The following is a 22,178-nucleotide window of genomic DNA, read 5'->3' on the forward strand; positions in this document are numbered from 1 at the left end:
TTCAGGCTTCCCAGCTGCTCTGAAAAGGCTGCCTGACACTGCACTGTCATCTCAGCCTTTGCCAGCATCATCTGCGAGGCTCAAGATTTGGTACCATTACAAGAATGCATGTTTCTATACAGCCTAACGCATGCTGTATTTGCTTAAGGGAGCAGCCCTACTTTCTTTTCAAAGTAGTACTGCATGGGTTATTCTTTGGGCAGGAAGCAAGGATGCCTGCAGCAGCCCCCACTTTTCTCAGATGCTCTGAATCACTCCTTCCCCGAGGAATCCTGGCAGGGACCCAGGCTGCCACAGATCCAGCTCTGTTTGTTCAGGTGCTGGCTGCCTGCGCAAGAGCAGAGCAGCAGCAGGCCAAGCAGCCACAAAAAGAGAGGGGAAAAACGGCCCAACTTTTACAGGTATCCCAACCTTCCCTTAAAGGCTCACACGTTCTGGATGTTAGGACCTTTCCTCTTCCAACTTCTCCTTCAGAACCAGGTCTTTGCAGGGCACAGCAATGCTCTCAGCCTGTGTCGGTGCTTTAGGATGGGTAAGCACCAAGAAAAGCACCCACAGCCATACAAGGGCCCAGACACACAGCGGCTTTAAAACCAATGCTTTGACTCGCATCCTTTAAGGAAATGGTAACCCTGATCTCTCCTGCAGGTCATGGGTGCTCAGTCTGACAGCAGGCTGGGAGATGGGATTTGCTCATTCAGCCCCTTGTATCCAGGAGCATCAGCCAACTGCAATCCAGTAACATTACGAAGGCCTGGGTTATGAACTCCTTGTTCCCACAAGCAAACCGTTATTCACACTAACAGTTTCACTGCAGTCAACAGGAGTATTCATGTGAGACTAGCATGACTCCAAGGGCTAACTTCTCACACCATTAAAGGCTACTTTGTGGCTGCCCACAGCTCCAAGCTCATCTGCCTCTCACCCTGACAGACTGCAACCACTGACTGGTGTAGGTCAAGTACGGGCTCAAAGCATCCTCAGGCTCTGGGTATCCAAATACAACAAGGCACATTCTCATGGCTCATGAAGCAACCACATGGGTAAGGACTGGGCACAGGCCAAGTGTGCTTTCTGAAAGCTGGACCTGGAACATTCATTAAGGACTCCTCTTAGGTTCAGCAGTGTCTGCATGAAGCAAAGCCTTTCTGCTAATGTAACCAAAAAGCCACACTCAGAATGATGCATTCTCTCAGGATATTTTCGAATTGGCAGTGTTTATGTAAACTTTCTGACTTGTTAGAGACCTGTACGCTGTGTGTCAGACCCACTGAGGTAAGTGATGTCATTTTAAAGAAGCTGTCTACCTTCCTTGATCTGCATGGATTCTCACTAGACTTTGACTTGCCACCATACGATTTTGGATATATTTCGCAATACGCAACTTCCTCAGCTTTCACCGCTCAATCCATTAGTAGAGTAAAATGTGCAGGACAGGCAGGACCAGAAGTCAGTCATCTTTAAAACAGAGGCTGCCTTATCTACTCATCGGATTACACAACCGGTTATGACATCAAAGCAAATTAAGATTTCTGAAGACAAGACAGACCCTGTTATGGGCACAGTCCCCCCATCAGCAAACAGGGTGGTTCCAAAAGGACTGGAGTCTTTCCGCTTTCTTCTGGTTCTACTTGATGCAGCGTGATGATAATACTCCAGAGAAGCTTTTTAAATGTTGCATTCACAAAAAGAACAGATCCCTTGAAAAGCTGAGTAAAGCATCTTTCATTGCCTGTCACAACCCCTCTGTAAGGAGTCTTCTTGACCTTTTATGAACTTAATACTACAACACCTTTCCTTCCTGAGCGTAGCTTCCAGTTGAAACACCTTGGCATTGATCTTCAGAGTCACTGCGTGCACCCATGCATCCATCTAAAGGACGATGCACCCTGTAGGGTTGGTGCAAGGGATGCTCAATAGGGGCTGCTCAGCATACTCTTTCCCTTGCTGCTGATATCTACCAGCCAAATGCAATTTTCTATCAGAAACTGAATGCATGAGAAAACCTGGCATCCACCTCAAACTGGTGCTCTGTTGAGGTCCTGCTCTCCACCAGCCCACACTTGTACAGCAGCTGTACAAGGGCTGCTGCCTCACCCCACAACCTCAATGCTGCCCTATAAGATAAGGGGGATTTGTGACAAGGAGAGGCAGAATCACAACAAGATGCCAACGTAACTCACCCAGAGCTGCAGCCAGGGCAGCTGCCCTGCCTCACTCTCAAGCAGGCAGCATCCTCTTTTCATTGTCACTGCAAGCAAGTTTTGTGCTTCTCATTAACACGGTTAGCATTTTCATCTGAAAGCCAATAGGGTCCAGGATCATAAGGCATGTAGGCACTTTTATCCTTAAATCCTGATGCTGATTTTAGTTTCTCTTTGTGTAATACATGATCAAAGTAAAGAAGATCCACCACAGCCTAGTGAGTGCATGTGTTCTGTGGGTGGCTTTGTTTTGTTTTTGTCTCTCCACAGGAGTGAGGAGGGGAAAATACACAAGTGGAGAAGCAATTTAAGCACAAACCAAATGTAATGATTCTGCCCGTAGTGCTGGGACATTAATCCAACGTGTAATTACAAGCAGACTCCTTGATAGCACACACTGCGTGTGCCTGAACGTTGCCAGAATATGCCACAGGCTTCTCCCATCTCTGATAGGAGCACGGTTCTAAAACCCTGACACTGAGGCAGATATTTATAATAAAGGACAATATACTCGAGTCTCTACCTACCCCTCAGACCATGAAACACTCAAAGTCTAATGATACTTGCAGCAGACCCTGATAGAAGGCAGCAGTTACAGAAACAAGGATTTTTGATTGGACAAGCAAGCTCCTGTTAGCACTCGGGAGATGTAGATAGGCTGGCTGGTCTGTTCCAACATGACACACACTTGTGCTCTGTTGAAAGGGCTTATCTCTCTTGTCAGCAAGGTCGCCAGAGCACAGATAGCCCCTGGGCAGGCTGCGCTGGGGAGCTGCACTCAGCTGAGACTGTTCAGCCTATAAGAAGGAGTAGTTCCTATGTGGAAAAGCAATGGTCAAGTTCACAACAGAAACAGCTCTTCTTAAAGAGTCTAGGCACCTTGTTGTTAATAAAGCATGTTGAGGATGGCTTCAGGAAACTGCAGAACAAGGTCTCAAGATGCAGGGAACAGAAGAATTCCTATTACCAAGTGAGATGTATGCACACTTGGAAGCAAGAGGGATTCTTAGGAAACCATTTCATCTAAAGGTACATCCAATCATTTCCCCATCTCCCTTAACCTCTTCGCCTACCACCAGCGCAGCTGTTTTACAACACCAAGATCGTAACTTTTAAAACCATCTCTGTTGTTCATCTCTGCAATTATTTGGGGAATTTAATATAGGTTTCGAACACCATAAAACCCAACATGTAATCTGCTCCTATTCAGCTAAAAGTGAGTTTTCTAGAGATTCTTTGCTAATATTTTCCAATCTAGACACGATGAGTCCACATTTTAGTGAATGCTGTTTACTCAAGCATTTCTTTACTCTGAATTACGCTCTATTCCTAATGGTGCCAGTGGAAGCAATGATGGAAGTGCTAAGCATCGTACACAGCAGAAGGTAAATGGCAAAACTGATGCTTTTACTCACTGAGCTTTGAACCACATTCATTTTTAACACCTTTGCTGAAATAGTTTTAGCCTTGTTATACGTAAAGGAACTAAAAGACACCGCCTGGTCTCAAGCCTTCCAGCACACTTGAAGATAAACAAAATGGATTCTAAGAGCACTAATGGCACCATCCTTCAATAAAATAAGAACAGTAAATCAGAGTTTGACCCCTACTCTTCCTTCTCACTAGGCATCTATTTGTGGCAAATGCTGGGAAGGGAATGGTGTGCCAGGGAGGAGACCGTGCTCTGAACAAGCATCACTGATCTAAGAACCAGGACAAATGGCTGGACACATATAGACTGATACAGAGGACAAAAAAATGGATAAAGGAATCTACATGAATAAATGACTTTACCTGTATTTATTGCACTTGCAACTTTGCTTCTACTCACCCCTGAGCGAACTACATTGGTTTCCAGCACTTTTGTTTCAGGCAGAAAAGTTCAACATGCTAAAAAACTCTTATCTCAGCAAGTTATTTATGACTGAAATCTGTTCAGCCTGTGAAGACTAACAAAAGAACTGCCTCTGGAGGCATGTGCTTTATTTACCGTATGCCATTAAATGAGACAGCCTATCTACCACAGATATTAATAGTAGCAAGTTTGGGCTATTCTGAGGTTCAAATATGAGGCTATTTTTCATAGTGTCCTTAACAAAAGATCATGGTCACAAATAACCTTAATAACTAATCTAAGTTTGATCTGCAGAGGGACAGAAGTCGGAAATCACCTTAAGCATTGTGCATAGCACACACCTGCCCTCAGACAATGCCAGAAGATGCTTCATGCTCATGACTTGCATCAGCTCTAGGGCAATGCCCACTCTTTGGCATTAACAAGAATTTCCTCCATTGGGAAAGACTCTTGCAGTCTTTGGCCTCAAAAGCAAGCAGACTTCACACACCAGAGCCTTGCCACAAACTCTGAGCAAAGCAAACATAAGAGGTGAGTATGAGAATATCTTACGCCTGCACGTTGCTTGCATACTGACCATCCTGGCTGTCAGCATTCTTTCTAGTCACCTTTCCACATCAATATGTTCACATTCAAAAATAGAAGCTGAGTAGCGCAGCCCGTAGTGCAGACAAAATCCTCAGGAAGAAATGTCCCTCCAACCTATGAGAAGAACTGCCTAAACAAACACTAGAGGACTGGTCCCTGTAGACACAAGTGAGAACTGAAGCAAGCACGACAGATGGTAAATCTGCTCATGCTGATGGATCTACACCTGCACACACCACTTTGCCCTGCTTACCAGGGAAAGCCCTCTTTGTGCACATCCCATGCATGAAGACAGCCAGTTGGCTTGCTGAGCTGCCGGAGAAGTCCTGCACACATGCAGAGCCCGATGACTTCAAGCAATCTCTCTCATGGCTTCATCTGAGTCACCAACATTTTGTGCTTAGCAGTATAAAACCGCTTGCTGTGACAAAGATGGAATTAACAGAGTATTCTCCTCATTTCTAATTAATATTTTTTTTTCACTCCAGCAAAGATGACTCGCACACTAATTCTCTCAAAGGGTCGAAGCAGTTTCATTTGTGCAGCAATTAGTATAGCAGGATTGTAGGCCACAACAGTCCCCTAAGGCTTCAAACATACTGGTGCACTCATTTAGTCCTCAATTTCTTTAAGACCGAACCTGCCAACTTTCAACATCACTTACGTAGAGGCTTAAACTCTGACCTAGTCAAAAACATGCAAGTGAACTCACGTTTCATGTACAGACTTGAGCTGTACTCTATAAACAGTACCACTTTCTCTGTGGGTCCCAGAGCAGCTACCACACAGCCAAGAATTAAAGCAAAGCAGCAGTTCTCCCCGATACTCAATCAAGTCTTCACAATCTTAATTTGAAAATCAAAGAACTGGAGTCACACATCAACACCTCAGCTCCTGGTCAAAAGCTTGTGGAAATGAGGGCACACTGGCTTGATAATTTTTGGCTCTGATCAACAGTTCAAGCTAACAGAGCAGGACATGTTTGTCCTGGATTAAAGCACAAATGCACTGCAAAAAGTCTCACAGACCACACAGATCTTTACAAAGAAGCTTCATAAATCTCATTGGATAACAGCAAAGAAGCAGTGCAAACAGCACCGAAGGAACAGTTGCTTCCAAAGCATTCTCTTAAGAAAGCAAACGGCAACAGTTTCAGAAGGAGATCAACTGTATGATACCGGCTCTGCCATGTTAGTGATCTCCAGCCAGCTAATCAGGTACAAAGGTCTGACGAGAAGCAATGAAAGTTAAAGCTAAATGTTTTGGGTGATTTTTTCTCCGTTTTGTGTGTCTCTCCCTAATGCTGTTAGTTTTTCTGTTTCATCAGGCATACAAGATTCATGTTAACAATCTCCATTAACCAGGAGTATGGTGGAATTCCCAACACTCCAGAGGAAAAAATAAAAATCTGAACTATGCAATTCAGATGGAAACATTGCTCCTGATACAGAATTTCTGGCTGCAGTCTTTGACCCCTCTCCACCCTGACACCCAGATGGAACAAAGCAGAGCCCTCTTTCACTACCGTGCTGCTCCAGTGGGCATCTGAACTCATTGCCATCCTTCTGGAGAGACCTTCCACGTTCCCTTTTACTCCCAATCCCCAGTTCTCCATCTAGTTAGTTTACAAATTTTACAGGATATATTTTGCCTATGGCACGGTAGATCACCTACCCTCCTCCTATTAGCTCTCTCTGTTTAATTACAGTTTAATGTGAATTGATCTTTACATTAATGAGCCTGTAAAGAAGATTGATTTTCTTCAAGGGACTTTTATGCTCAGTTTGGCAGCAGAGTGGTCCTATTGATTTCGCTTTCCCCAGTAAACACGCACAGAGTGCCGCATCCTCTGTGAATCAGCTAATCCTATTTCATGCTCTTTTGCTTCAAAAAAATCCTTGTTCTGACTTCCTTGTTATCTGTGCTTATTCACAGCAAGATCATGGGGCCAATGCATCTCAGACAGCTCTGGCTGTTGCTAATATACAGCAGACTGCCGTGGGTCACTATCCCTTTTGTTCCTAAATGGTTAGGGGCTTAAAAGACTTACAGTGAAAGAAACGAAAGTTATTTTTAAGTGTTTAATCTGTTAACTTCCTTAACTCCTAACCAGCTAAGGATGTGGCCTGGAGTGCTCTGCTTGCCACACTTGCTCTGGAGGTCTGGTTAGCAGGCTCTCCACTGAGCCCCACAGCTGCAGAGCAGCCTGTGCTGATGTGTCCACATCACTGGATGCCAACTGGATCAGGCTTGCTACCTTGGGACCATAGCAGAGGATGAGGATCCTCCTACCACCCTGTGCAGCCATTCTCAAAGCTCTCCAGGCCGCATTCACATTCACACAGCCACAGGTAGGTTGGTGAAACAGGAGCTGAGGTGCAGCCAGGCACCACAAGTGACTTTGGATCTGTACAAGTGTTTGGAGGATACCTGTAGTAGCAGATCTATGCACAGCTCTGTTCCTCCTCTTGTCTGCCACGCTAGCAAGGCCAAGTGATTCTCCACTCAAGTTGGTCAGGAAGTTGGATACACCCACAGACTCAGTTCTGCTGCAAAGAAACGGTTACTTCCATCCTCCTTTCCCCTACCAAATCATATCACAGCTCGAGAAAAGAGCCTTCCAAAGAGCCTACAGAGTTAACACACTTGAGTTGCAGCAGAACACTGGGAAGGGAAATCCTCAGCCAAAAGCATGTCAGTGAAAACATCCTGCCATCAACTCCCAAACGTCCAAGTCTAGGAACTGTAGCTAAATTACAAACGCTGTGGGAATTTCAGGCAAGATTCTCCCCTCAGCTACTCCGATGTAATTTCGGAATGAATCCAGATTCACAGTCTCTCCCCCTCCCAGCTGAATTTCCTGGCTTTTGTTTGCATTAGCAGATGTTTGCATTTAATGTCTGTCTTTATTTGGTAACCCGTCCATAGATTATTTTCCCCTTCTGTTCTATTAAAAGCCTTATCAAGTCCCTTATGTTTGCTCTCGTTCAGATGAACAACTTTGGCAGTATTTTCAACGTGCAAGGCAAACTGGCTCTTCAAGGAATAATTAAACTGAATTAAACTTCATGGCAGTATATTAAGGCATAGCATATTTGATACACATGTCACCATTGCATCCATCTGCAGCCTGAAATATCCAAAGATTTGCAATAAGCTTTGAGAATGCTCTTTCCAACAGATTCCCACATGTTTGCAAATCAGTTCATGGTACACATGTACATATGGTCAAGTAAATGCAGGGTGATGGAGATAGATACGTGAAGCCCCAAGGCAGGGAGCAAGAAGTGATTGAGCTCACCGAAACAACCATTATAATACACCTCACTTTGGCAACATGGCATTTTCCTTATTCCCAGCATCAAAAGGATAGAAACTCTCTCCTCCAATTTAGGAAGAGCTGGAAATGAAGCAACTCATTCACCAGCAATGTTTTGAGTGACAAATACACAACCACTGCTTTTATAATACATGCACAGCCCTGTGGAAATACTTAACCACATGCAATATACAAAACCTACTTCAGATGTTTGTGAGGTAAACACACTTCACACATTTATAAACACTGAAAGAAAAAAAAAAAAAGGAAATCTATTTATTTTTCTTTAGCAGTAAGAATACACTGTAACACTATATACTTAAACATAAACCAATTTCTCGGTACACAGCCTTCATTATGAGTCTTCACCCTGAGTTTGGTTTGGCAACCTCCCTGATTATTACTTCACTGATGTGAGGACTAGAAGAAACCAGTATGATGGCACAATCCTACTCCTTACATCACACAAGGCCAAAGAACTTCACCCAACCATTTACATCCCGAGTCCATTAACCTGGAGCTGAACTAAAGGACCATCTTTTAGGAAGATATCCAACTGATTGACTTCCAGCGATGGAAAAAGCCTCACTTCCTCAGCAAATCATTCCGATGCAAATCAGTCAGTACTATCGATTAAAGCAGCTACTTTAAAACCTCCTTCAGATTATTTTTACTCCTGATAAAAATTACAAGGAAATGCAGGGGTAAAAAAATGCAGCAAACTCTGAAAGAAGCTAAACAAAGAGATCCTTCTTGCAGAGGTATGACAGCAGCATTACAAATGCCACTATCACAGTTATTTATGTGTAGCAGCTGAGGAAAGCAATACAGATTTCTGGAAAGTGATACTAAGCAGGTCTGTTTAGAATATCGTCCTTTTATCATTTGGCTTTGTACCTTCCCCTTCCTTCTGTACCACTCTGAAATTTCAGAGGAGCTGTAAATCTACTGCCTTCCACCACTCATTATTACTCCTTTCCAAACCACTTATTTCATTTCAGAAATAAAAAGCCAAAGCTCCAGCAATTTGGTCCCTTGCCAAAGGCTAAATTAATAGCAAAAAATAACAACAGGGGCTTGTGAAGCTCGGATCATTTTTAGACTTCATGAGAAAGAAAAGCTGATTTGGGGGGCCTAAAACTCTATTCTGGATGGCAAACCGTATGCAAGCTTTCCATCCATAAATCAGATTTCTCAAGTTTTTTGAATCCCAGTGCATGAACTGTTACACAGTGGGTTACGTGGCAGTCTACAGAGCTCAGTTCAAGTGGCAGGCAGATGGCCTCTCATGGCTGGGGATCGTGCCTCAAACAAGAGATTCTGCTTGGAGGGAATTACCACACAGCACTGCAGTCAGCAGCCCCCAGATCACGGATCTGGGCTTCACATGTGGTCACGCAAACAAACAGGGAGAGACTGTGGCAGGAGGAGAAATGAAACAAGTTGGTTTCACACCAACTGCATGTGACATATTTGACAGGTCTGATAACTATTGAGACACAAGCTACTCCTCCACCCAGGAGGTGGAGTGGTTACTTGCCCATTTAAATGAAAGACACTCACTAGATTCAGTGCTGATGATAGCATAGGAGTGCTTCAGCTCTTTGTAAGCTCTGCAGGAACACACTATACCCAAGAACCAGATCAAAGGCATCATATCTCAAATAAAGCTAAGCCCACTTCATGCCAGCAGGGAGATATGGATGCTACTTTTAAGCTCAGGTCCTTAAACTGAATTAAGACAGTGAGGGAGTTCTTTTGCTTTGCATATTTTAACACTGCCTAATGGAAGAGCGGGAATGGTGCCAACTCATTTCACTCAATTCCGTTCTTGATTTAAGTAATAGGAATGTACTTTTAGTCAACTGACGAACATTGTCTCAGAGTAATTCAGAGCCCTTCAAGTGTGAGAGGACCAGTCACCCACCCACTGCTATGGACACTGGCACTTTCCACTATGAGAAGAGACAAAGCCACCACAGATAAGAAGGGATGGAACACCTGCCTGCAGCTGTATGCTGTATGGCCATGCATGATGGAAGCCATCACTTGAACTGCTCAGGCACTTTGCTGGATTCCATATCACACGTACCTCAGCAAAATCCCTTCTCAGTGCGCATTATAAACAGATGCATGCAAAAATAACCATAGAAATCCACACTAAGATACTAAGAAGTCTGATAACATAATGTCTTTATTCCCTTCAGCAGTGTCCCCAGTCCTAGGCCTATGGTGGCAGTGGTGCAAGGATTCTCAAGGTGTGTAACACTACTGTAGGTACCTAAAACACCAAAGTTAGCAATTTCAAAGCTTCTGTAGATCTACAATCGCCAATCACTCTCCAAAAATAAGATAAAATAAAATTAAAGCAAGGTTGAAAGAGACCATAAAAATGGGTCTGGAATGAGTTTCCTGAAAGATTAAGTTGTGAATAGTTTCTGGCTTTAAGGGAAAATAAAAAATAACCAGAACAATGCCAAGGAAAAAAAACCAATAAGGTAGAAGTATATACTCCTTTAATAGCAAAAGTATTAAACAATGGTTGAAACCCAAATGCAGACAGTAAAACAAAAAACACAACCCTCGCCCCCTTACTCAATATACAACTAACCCACGGAATTTACTGACTTAAGTTATCACTGACCATACGGTTTCAATGGTTTGGCAAGGGATGAAATGTTAATGAAAAAAACGAGGACAATCATATAAAAACAAAAAGACAAAGAGTATTTGCCATCTTCCAACAGGAACGCAACAGTAACAAGGGCAGATTTCAGTGTGCCTCTCTATTAGGGGCATCTTATTCTCTAATTATTCATGGCTGCCCATCATGGCATTCCTGCAGGCTGCATGGAAGCACTGCTCACTGCACTTACCACAACCCAACAGGACTTCTGTGTGAACTGCATCTACGATCATTTTTCACAAGGATTCTGCTGACATACAGGCCAAAAGGTGGTACTTCAAATCTGTTAACATTTACTAAGTCCTGGGCAGCTCTGTCCCAGTCACACTGGCACTAAAGTATCTTTTAGGACTCTGGAGGCACTTACACAGACTTGGATGTGCTGACAGATGGACAAAGTGCTTGGATCACTCCATAAAATTAAGTATCAAAGAAATGATCTGCTCATGGGTCTGAGGATTACTAATCAGCCTCCAAACATTATCTTCTTTCTGCCTTGCGCGTACAAGCTCCATTAAAACAGCACATCTAATCACCCACAATCTAGACCAAATCTCAACTACGGAAGATATTTCTTAATTAAAGAACCAACAAGACTGATAATGAAATCTGAAGAGCCAGCAGAAGCAGTTGTGACACACACGAAACTCAGCAGTTACATCCACCCCACAAATTGCAGCAGAAAGTCAAAAGTAAGGAGGCAGCAGCAACTCACAGGTGGAGGGCACGGACGTTGGAAGCAGCAGGTCCCAGGGAGGGAATGGCAGTCAGTTCATTGTTGTTCAGTTGCCTGCAACAAAAAATGAACCATTTAGCAAGGAGATTATGAGAAGCATCAGGTTAGGAGGTGTACACTCTGTATGAGTGTGTTCCCCCCAAAAAAGCACCAGCATTTTGGCAGAAGTGGCCATCTCAAGGGCTTTCTCTGACTGTCCCACCTTTTTATCCCAACCTTTTAATTAATGAGAGCTACCACAACTGCTCCAACAATACCTTCTTTATCCTATGCAGATCTGCAGCCCCCACTCACCACACCAGGCCATGGCGGTGCCATGGCAGCCCCCATCCCGCACCAGGCCTAGCTCTGAAAATCCCACATGGGCAGCCCCACAGAGCTGTCCACAGCCACCCAAAAAAGGCACTGGACACAAAAATGGCACTGAAATGAAATGACCTGCTCCAGCCAGCTCACCCAGCAGCCCTGCGGGGCTAATAGCAATTGCAGACAGGCCTCATAGGCCTTCACAGAAATGTCCCCCTCAATGGCCTAATGTTTGAAGTGTTTTTCTGACTGAAAACAGATCCTAGCCATGTGACCGGCTCTTCCTTGGTTTAAAGAGCCCTTGTTTGTACGGTGAATTAGTCAATTAATTACTTTAACAGTCGCTTGTCTGGCTGCTTGAAAATTACCTAACTTCTTAGCCATCTTGCAGTTGTTCCCCCCCCCCCCCACACACACACACACACACACACACACACACACACACTGAAGCCATTAAAGCTGAACCCTGGCCAGGCCAAGCCCCCTGGCCCCCAGCCACACAAATCAGCAGAGCCTCATTGCTGTGCCTCTGCTCTCTAAGCACCACCCCTTTCCCCTCCACGGAGGGGCTCAAAAGCACCCCGATCCTCTCATGCCTTGCCCCCAAAGGCATTCCTCCCCAGGAAATCCTTTAAAATCACATCCAGATGCATCCGACTCCAAAGCGGGAGCAGGGATGCATGGTACAGCTGAGGGGTGCTAAACCCCAAATGTGAGCTGGGGCAATCCTGAATTCTGCTCCTTTTGGCACTTGAAAAAGATTTTTGGCAGGTGGGAGAGGGCAACGATGCCTCCATTGCAGAACTTCCTCCTGACTCCTCCGAGAGCAGGCACTGTATTTGATTTCATGAGGCATTCCAGGCACTGCTGGGATAAAAGGTTTTCTCGGCTGCAGCTCTGCCTCTGACATTATACCCATACCTTAAAATGTAAGGGAAGAAAGCCAGAGGCATTGCAATTCAGCAAGGAACTCTACTTTGCAACTTAAAGCTCATTGTTACTGGTATTATAGCAAGGTCTCCAGCTTTCAACAGTGCAAAGCAAGCTGGAAAGAGCATTGAAATGCATGTATTTGTGACACATTTACATTAACATCCAGCTGAGCATCTTTTTGAAAGCCACAGAAAGGGAAGGAGAATAGGGCTCACCCTCCCCTAGTGCTGGTTAAGCAGCTCTAACACTAACCAGCATCTAGCAAGCGTCCAAACCCTCCTCTGACATAAACGTCATCTTCATCTATCACTGCACTGTCAAGTCTTTCTCAGTTAAACAACACAGTCAGAAAGCAGCTCTCCCACCTCATTTTCTCTTGGCTCACAGGCACCAGTTGCTGATGCAGAGGAGACAGCCAAGCTCATTATTTGTCTGGGATTTCCCTCTCCTCTTCCCTTTCCCCTCACATATAATGAACAAATAGCAAAAAAAAAAATATCAAAAAGAACCCCACAACTAGACTCAACAAATTTAAACATCCTTCTTCTTTCTCCTTGAGGACACAAACCTGCTGCCCCTGAACAGCAGGGGAGGGCAGGAGGGGGCCACCCGTATAAAATATTTACAGTCCGGTTGCCAGGCTGGTGTCAAGCTGAAATGGAGCCTGCTCAAAAATAGCACAGCTCTCCAGAGCTTTCAGTGAAAGGCACTTTAGAAAATAAAAGGTGAGCTGTTTGGAGAGGAATTTTAGCACAGTTACTACCTCTTTGTTATATAAAATGAGCTTGGAAAACCTGAGAGCACTGTAACCATCATTCTCATGGATTCCATATGACCTGAGGAAACCCCACAAAGGACAAGAGGGCTGCCCCACAGCAGCATCCCACTCCTATCCTTGCAGTCAAGGCATGTGATCAGGGGTGTCTTTAAGAGGGACCACAGAGGGGCATGGGAGAAAGTACAGGTGTCCTGAAGGAGGGAGGTAATGCAACGCTGCAGCCCCTAAGTAGCACACAGCTACGTAGTCCTGAGTATATGGGATCATGGGATTTCGTATCAATTTAACTTCTTCCTAGAAGGGATTAAACTTAAGGGGAGAAAAACTTCTAAGAATGAAAAATACCAACTGCTACTGCCTTATCTTAGTAAATCACACCAGAACACCCAATATAAGCTATTAATTTAGACCGTTAGTTTGCCAACGTTTTCATAAAGCTGAGGGTTTCAACAAAGATTTCCAAAATATGTGGCACTAATTATTCACATACAGACACGTCACGTTTGAGACCCATCTGTAATGCTCAGGAACCACAGGCTCCCTGTTTAAAGCATCATGGGAGGTTTCAGGTCTTATCAATACATCTATCATTTGGGGCAATCTCATTCCCTGAGGCTGACTTGATTTGCCCAGCATCGCGCGCACAGCAAAACACTGACTTGCTCTCAAGACATGCCACAGCATGATCCTTATTTCATGAATGTTTGCAAGTGCTTAAAAAAACACTCAGAAAGAGATGCTCTGGCAGTACAGATGTGGTTCTCTTTGTGAAACGCAGTTTATTTCAGTGGTCTGTGGTTTAGCTGTTATTCAAAAGCAACCAAGATTGGTAGATAGGGCTTTTAATAGAGCTTCTCCCTCACACTTTCCAGAGCCTGCCTTCCAGGCTGGGCTCCAGACTTCTGCCTCCCCTTCCATCTCAGTTTTCTTCCTATTCATTCCTTTGCTCTTTCCCTTTCCCCTAACAAGGCACTGCTGGCCATGCAATTACTCTGTAGGCTGCATGGCTTGCCTCCCTCAATCCTCAATACTTCTTTCCACATTCAGCCCTCAATGCATGACTTTGCATGCAGGAGCTCCCTACCTGAGGAACCAGAAACCACACAAATGAATCTCCCAGCCCCACGTGCCCAGTAGTCAAACACCTCCAGGCATTTCCACAAATAAAAGCAATTGCTAAGCCACAATCATGTTAGGATAACTCTAAAGTCTCATGGGATCAGGGCCGTGATTCTGATCTCTAAGCACAGAGCAATTTAAGGCTTTTCACAGTTTAAAGAAGGCAGATTCCGTAGGCAGCATTTGCTCACCTGCATCACTTTCTCTCCCCTCCTGCTCTTTAAGGCAATCTAGGGCTGACCTCCAAGCACTGCCCTCATTCTTGATGCACATTCCTCACTTTGTCAATATTCCCAGCAAGTCCTTACTGTCAGTGTAAGGAAAGGTGCACAGGCTGATGGAGATGCACTGCATTAATCCCCACAGCTCAATCCTGTAGGCATTAGCCAGGCAGAATTCCCACCACTGCAAAATGCTTTGCCTATTTCAGAATCCCAGGATCCGGCCCATCCATGAGTCCCAAAGCCAACATTTAATGAAAACAGACAAAGGAGAAGAGAAAAAGAACGATGCAGACAGAGCACAGCATTGTTTCTGAAACGAAATGTTTTTTCAGTTTCCCATGAGGCATCAGTAGCTCTTCAAACAGAGCCCAAACCTCAAGTATGCCAGCAATTCAACATCCAAATGAGAGCTCATTACCTCAACCCACCGCTTACAATTTTAGTCACTTTCGTTTTTCAGAACCCAAATCAGAGCTCCGGGAATTGCTGTGAATGGCAGACAGGCACTGAGCTTCCATGAGCAAGGCGGCTGAGCAGTTACGCAGGTCAGCAGGTAGGAAACCCTGCGGCCAGCCTTTGCCGGCTCCTTCTCTTCCCCCACCAAAGCAGAAGACAGCTCTGCCATTTTAGACTGACTTAGCAGACTTCAAACGCAATTTGTCCCGGTTCCAAAAGGAATACAAATGTCTAAGAAAGGAGGAGACACAGTTAAGTGCTTTGTTATCCACTACACTACACCTTTGTTTCCTGGGAGATGTGGGTTAGGTTGGCATCAGATATCACGATCCAGGCTGTTCTGTCTTGCTTCAGGGTTATGCTGTCAGCAAGGAGCTTTGTGTGTATGTTCAGGTGTGTTAGCTGAACTGCTCCCTCCGAGCGCTGCACAAAACGGAGGGAGCAAACTCCAATGATTTCCAATAACAGCTATGCTCTTCTAATTGGGAAGTTATGTTCTGCTAATTGATTCATTAAAGACAAAGAAAGCAGCAGAAGTACTATATGAAAAAACCTCCACAATGAGTCACATCTCCTCATTCACGTTCGCTAAAGGAAAATAATGTCTCGGGAAACTATATGCAATTTCTTCCCATCCCACAAGCTGTCCTTGCAAAATACAACTCAAACCTTGACAGAATACTTACACTTCCTGCAGATTCAACAGCTCTGCAAAGGCAGAAGGATCAATCTCGGTCAACTTGTTGTAGCTCAGGTTTCTGTTAAAATAAAAGAAAGCGGCATCAGCATCATACAGTTACTGCGCTCAGCAAAAGCGTCATCCTAATTATTCTGGATTGCATAGGAAGTGGTTTGGATTCGGTTATTTTTGCCTTTTTTTTTTTAGAGAAAATTGTGTCAATTTAAACATGGTAGGGGGCAGTTGGCTGCTGAATACATGCAGGAGTTACTTCAGTTCTCTATCAAAATGTTATTCAGTTTGCTGTATGCTTTCTCCTCTTTTGCATTAATGTGGTGTTAATTTGTCTTTATATTACACAATTACATTAGTATTCCTCCGCTGGTTATTCACAACCACACAACTCATCACAGATGAATAGGATATTTCCTGACAAATTGAAGTCTGAGCTGAAACAATCAGCAAGGCTACTCCTAAATATTTCATAGCTATAATGATATTTGGGAGTTTTAATGTACCACATATAAACAAAAGGCCTACACAGATACACACACTTATATTTTATGTTGACATACAGCATTTTACATTTTCTAACAGACCATGTCATTAACATATCACTAAATGCTGGGCACGCAGTAACACATGCTTGGTTCCTCAACAACTCTCATCAGTTTCCAACTGACAGACCAAATCAAGATCATACAATCCCATTTTACTAGGGACAGCTTTTGCTATCTGAACACAGCCTGCTGAAGCTCTGCTTTGCAGGACACATCCCTGTTTGGAAACACAGCTGGAATAAGGTGGAAAGAAAGCAATGCAGAAAGCCACATGCAAGACCCTCACAATGCTCTGCTGCAGCATCACAACAGCAAAGTCCCCACTAAGACACACAGCATCAGCACACTGCACATAGGTCCAGCCTGCACTTGGGGATGCATCAGGAGAGCACAGATCAATTAGGACCACGCAACTAATGATGTGGAAATTAACAAATGGCCCAATGAATATGATGTATGCTGTGCTGGAATGTTACTGTATGTAATATGAAGAGGGGGGAGGCCAACTGACAGGCAGTAGCAACAAAAGCAACCACAAGGAGTTGCGAGGAAATTGAGGGGACCTGCTTCAATTCCACCCTGTTCCACACCCTGCTCCATGATATTATCCTGGGTAATACTCAACCCTCCTGTCTCCTCTGCAGGGAGGTTACACCCTCTTACTGTACTTCTGAACATGACCCAAAAGATTCACGGTCTGATTTTAGATAAGCCCTCAAACATCCAGCTCCTTATTCAAACCACCAAGCCAGTCTGACTGGAAAACGGGCCAACCTTTCCCAGTTTGTGCATCTGCTTTGTGTAAAAGCTGTGCCCACAGACCCCAGGCAGGTCTGAAGCCCCAACAGGACCCACATCCCGAGGCTCCTGAGTGCCAATCCCTGCACTGGGGGGGAATCAGGAGGTGACAGACAACAAGGACCGCTGCAAGAAGGGCCCAGACCTGCCTCACGTTCCCCATACAGAGATTCAGGCCCACAGCAATGCTTGTGAGCACTAAGGCTTGAGAGACTAAGAAGTTACAAATGCCTCTTTTGGAATAACAGGCAACCATTGATCATCTGCTCTCCTGCAATGCATTTATGGGACACGTTCAAAACATTCCCCTCCACACGGGTACTGTTCAATAGCTCTGTGCAAGCACTGTTTTCCAGCACTTGTACCATGCCTGAAATGCTGCATTTCTGCCAATAGCTACTGCAAAAGAAGGCTCTACAAATCAACAGCAGAACCTGACTTGAAGCCATATACGAGTGTAAAATCTAACCAAGCATCTAGTTTTAAAATATGTTGTCCTGTAAGCCCCTACTGTCTTTTAAAACACTCAAGAGACCTTTAAATCAATACCAGCCTGCAGCAGATATCCATTTCACTATGAACTCAAAGGCATTTGTCTAAATAAAAGTCAAACTGCAGTTTAAACTCAGAGTGCGTTGGAAAGCCAAGTCCATATTCATAGCACAATTACGAATTAAAGTGCAATTTGCCCACAGATTACATTACTACTATTTTTTTTCTTTATAAACCACACAGCAAAATCAGGTTGGAGCTTGTCCCTGTCTGATGTATAGGCAAAAGGAGAAAACACAACAGGTAACATCCCACGGGACATTATATCCCATAGGTTCAATGCAGTAAGAACAAAGCAGGCACAGAAACACTGGGGACATGCTGTAAGAAGGAAATACAGACACAGTGCTGGCACAGCCATGATTGTGCCAGAATCAATCAGTTTCAATGTATTTCTATGCTTTCTATGCCACAAATCTCTACGCTTGTCAAGGGAACCGAATCCCGCCATACTCAATGCCCAAACACTGAGCAATCCTGATGTAACCTTCAACAGCTCTAAAGTGAAAGATACAAGAGTCTTAGCAGCACAAAGGATTTCATGGACTAACATCTTCCAAAGCAACTTTCTGATTATTGCTGCCGCCATTCGAGAAGCTTGAACATCAATGTCAGACAAGCAGTTAGCTCTTCAGATAGCACAGCTGTATTTCACCTACTCCAACAAGAGACTTCCCAGTGTTTGCTGCAGAAATACTGGTAAAACCCATCTTATATATCTAAATCTTCAGTTTTGCCCACACTACCCACTCCAGCTTCCTGCTATCCTCACCAAACACAATATGCTGTTCAAAAATCAGTGGGGAAAATGAAAACTAGAAATATAGCATCAGTATAAAATAGATTTCAGACTTGAAAATAGATGGATACACCAAAATAAACAGTTCACTCCACTTCTCCGATGTTAACATGCAATAAAATGCCCAGGAATTTGTCGCCTAAAGCATCAGCAAGCAAAGGATGAGTTTCCCAGAACTCAGATCTCCTCACTAGACAGTATTTAGCATGCCAGTCACAGCATGCAAATGGGAGAAAGAATTAACATGCTCTGATAGATAGATCATTGGGACAGGGAGTCAGGAAACCTCAGTCTATTCCTGGCTCTCTTAATCTCCTGCTGTGTGACTGGGTCATGTCACATCACCTCTCCAGAGCTTTTGTTTCCACAGCCACCCTTTGTCTGTCTTGCCTATTTAGACTGTAAATAAAATTGAGGTAGGTATTGTCTTGGTTTGCCCAATGCTGACTAAATGAGGCCTCAATCTTGGTTGGGCTCCAGTAATGCAAATACAAAAGAGAACTCAAAACTTGAGGTCATGGGTGCACACGACGCTCCCCCACCACAAAGCATGAATCTCAAATGCAAGGCATCACGTGTAGCTGCGACATCCCCATTGACTGAGCCAAGCATCCCAGCAGAGATGGAGATGCCAAGCTCGGGGTTCTGCTGTCCCGTCAATGGAATTCACCACACTCCTGCTCTGCCACAGCAAAGATTGCATTCTTCCTCATGGAACCCCTTGGTCCGATTGATACAGTGCTCGGCTGTGCAGTTGAGCAATGGCTCTCATTGAGCAAATATTTCTTCACCAGTGTTTTAAGAAGTCTTCTCTGAAGAGCCCTGGAAAATCTGAGCCCAAAGGTCATCACATGCTTCAGCATCCTCCAAGAGTCAGAAGCTGACAGCAAAGACAACAAAACAGCCACCAACCTGAGTGGTCTAAAACCATGGTGTTTTCCTCCCTCATATATGATTTCCCTGATCAAGAACTAAGAACAAGCTAAATCAACACGGGAAGGGCTCTCTTCTGCCTATTTATCCCTTCCAACCTTTAAATAAGAAAGCAGTGTTTGCCTTTATTTGGCATTGTAGATCACTGAGCACTGCAGAGGCTCAAAGGAAAGCCTTGTTAAATAACCCAATATAGAATCTGCCTTTAAACTACCTCCTCAAAGTAATAACGCTGTCACAAAACAAGCCATGTTTGCCTGCAAGAAGGAATCAGGCAGCTCTCTGACCTGACAGATGTTGATCCTGCCTCCCTGGCAAAGTGCTGGGCAGACTGGGATTTCACGCACTGGTTTTGGTTCTAGTTTGGGAAGCTGGCCAACATGCAGTAAGCCACCTCTGTATTGAGAACAAGGCACCTGGCTGGCCTGCCAGACAAAGAAATCAGCAGGCACGAGGCTCCCAGTCCCTGCTCACCATGATGATGGCTGAGTTCTGCTCAGGGAGGTGGAAGTTTCCGACCCGCACGTCGAACCCATTCATCTGTCAGCATGGAAGATTATGTCAAAAGCGTTTCTGCACCTTTTGATGACAGGCTGAGGAGAAAAGGAGGATGGCTTGAAGTTTTGCCCCTGCCAACCGCGGCTTTCATTAAACACTTTGTCAACCATTGTCATAACACAACTTTTCATTGCGTCTGCACAAAAGGGAGCCGAGAGCCCAGAACAATTGAGCCCTGCAATAGAAATTCCTCTGGCTAATCTGTCGAAAGATAGCTGCCTAGTCCGCAGCTTACTGAATAGGCACCATCCTCTTCCCACATGTTTGTGGATGGCTTTACAGCACCAGCATGGAGGCCCCATGCACACTTCACTGGGTATGAAAAGCACGGCAGCAGCTGAATAAGCCTGGGGATGGGAGTTGGGGTAACAACAGGGGGAACACATTGCCCGGGCTTCGAGCATACAGCTGTGCACAGAAGAGAGAATGCATGAGAGACTTAACACTGAAGCACAAAGCAATCAGAGACTGCGGGGATTCAGTTGCTTGTATGAAATGTAAGGGCAGAAAGGAGTATCTTTAGTCTTTTTTTCTTATATACACAGCAAGCCCCAAATCCACTTCTTCGAGCCAAGAGCACAGAAATGGCTACAGTGGTCAGAGCCAGCTACTTAGCAGTGCATGGCACAGCAACACCTTCCCCTATATGGGATTATTTGAGTCCTCCTTAAAATGGATTTGCAATAAGCCATCCACACTGATGAGTCAGAAGGAACTGTCACATTCAAGACGTGTGTAGTCCTTCATTATTTTCTGCCAGGAGTCCTTGGGGAACCACTCACCCCAACCTACTTCAGCCAGTCCCACATGCCCTTCCAGTCCATTTGCTAAATGGGTAGCAAACCAGAGGTCTTTGAACCCTTCGCCTCACTCATTCTTGCCTCTGCTTCACCTCTCTCAAGCAAGGACATCAAATAGAAATTCACCTTGGACAAAGGCTTTGCTTCAGGGCCTGCACTCATGCTCACACTTGGTGAGCCCATTCGGTGCGCCTGCTCACTCAGGCTTTGCTTGTGCCCCAGCTCAAATTAGCAGCCGCAGCAGATTAGCTTGGGTTAACAGCGCGCTCATATAAGGGGCTCTATGTGCAGAAGGGAGTCAACTTAAGGGCAACCCTCAAGCCATAATATGAGCTAATTTGACTGTGAAGACAAACTTTGAGAGGTCATCCAGACACCAAGAGAACTGCACCATGAATCACCCCAGTCATGACTAACAATGCCGTCTAAAGGAAATTCCTGCAGCATGATTACCAAAGAATCAATACCACACCGATTCCAGCAGATGCACACAGTCATTAATGCAAAGAATACTAATTAAAACCACATCACCGAGATCCATCGTATCAGCCTACAGTTTAATATAACTTGTGGTTGAGAAGGCTGAAGGAACGAGGGAACTACCTTTGAATAACTTCAAATAACACCTTGGGCCCCGGCCCTTCCTCCTGCGCTCCCAACAGCTCCCAGTGCCGGGAGCAGTGAGATGGCAGCGTCTGGAGGTTGGCTGGGCTGCTCTCACATCACCACCATTGCTGTCAGTTCTCAAGAGCAGAGCATCTCTTGGCATGGCACTGGATGACACTGAGCTGCAGCCGAGGGTTCAGAGCTGCCCACAATAAGGAGCTCCCTTCCACTTACTTGTCTCTTCTAAGAAGGGAACTGTTGGGTTATTCCAGGCCTTGTTTGGTTTACACAAATGTGTTTTGACAACGCCTCGGATCCTATCTCTTCCTATTTTAATAACCTTAGCAAAAACAACAAAAGGAGTTTATTTTTTTCATTTTCCAAGCCAAACTAAACAGTCTCCTCGAAACACCCCGAAAGTTTGAAACTTAAAAAGAAAAACCAAAAAAGAAACCATCGTTGACTTAATCTATATAAACCACACTGATAACAGAGGCACACTGCACAACAGCAGAAGGGCAAGGCATCACAAGAGGGAAGGCAAGACAGTGGATTCAAACTTCTCTCTGCTCCTGAAAGTAATAATAACAACAGCAGCAGCCACACAGCCTGTAGTTACTAAGGCTACCAAACAGCATTACGGCTGCTCGTTCCTCTGCCCCACAGCAGACAGCCCAGTCAAAGGCAGT

At 44.6% G+C, this 22,178-nt stretch overlaps 1 protein-coding gene across 1 annotated transcript in view; it reads right to left on the reverse strand.

Annotated features, from left to right (window-relative positions):
* Positions 1-22,178, reverse strand: part of LRIG1 (leucine rich repeats and immunoglobulin like domains 1) — a 75,783-nt gene that overhangs the window by 33,608 nt on the left and 19,997 nt on the right. The window contains 2 exon segments of the mRNA XM_015875192.2: positions 11,368-11,442; positions 15,891-15,962. Coding sequence (XP_015730678.1) covers positions 11,368-11,442; positions 15,891-15,962 — 147 coding nt within the window.

This window comes from Coturnix japonica, chromosome 12 (genome assembly GCF_001577835.2).
Source record: "Coturnix japonica isolate 7356 chromosome 12, Coturnix japonica 2.1, whole genome shotgun sequence".
Classification (NCBI taxonomy): Eukaryota; Metazoa; Chordata; class Aves; order Galliformes; family Phasianidae; genus Coturnix; species Coturnix japonica.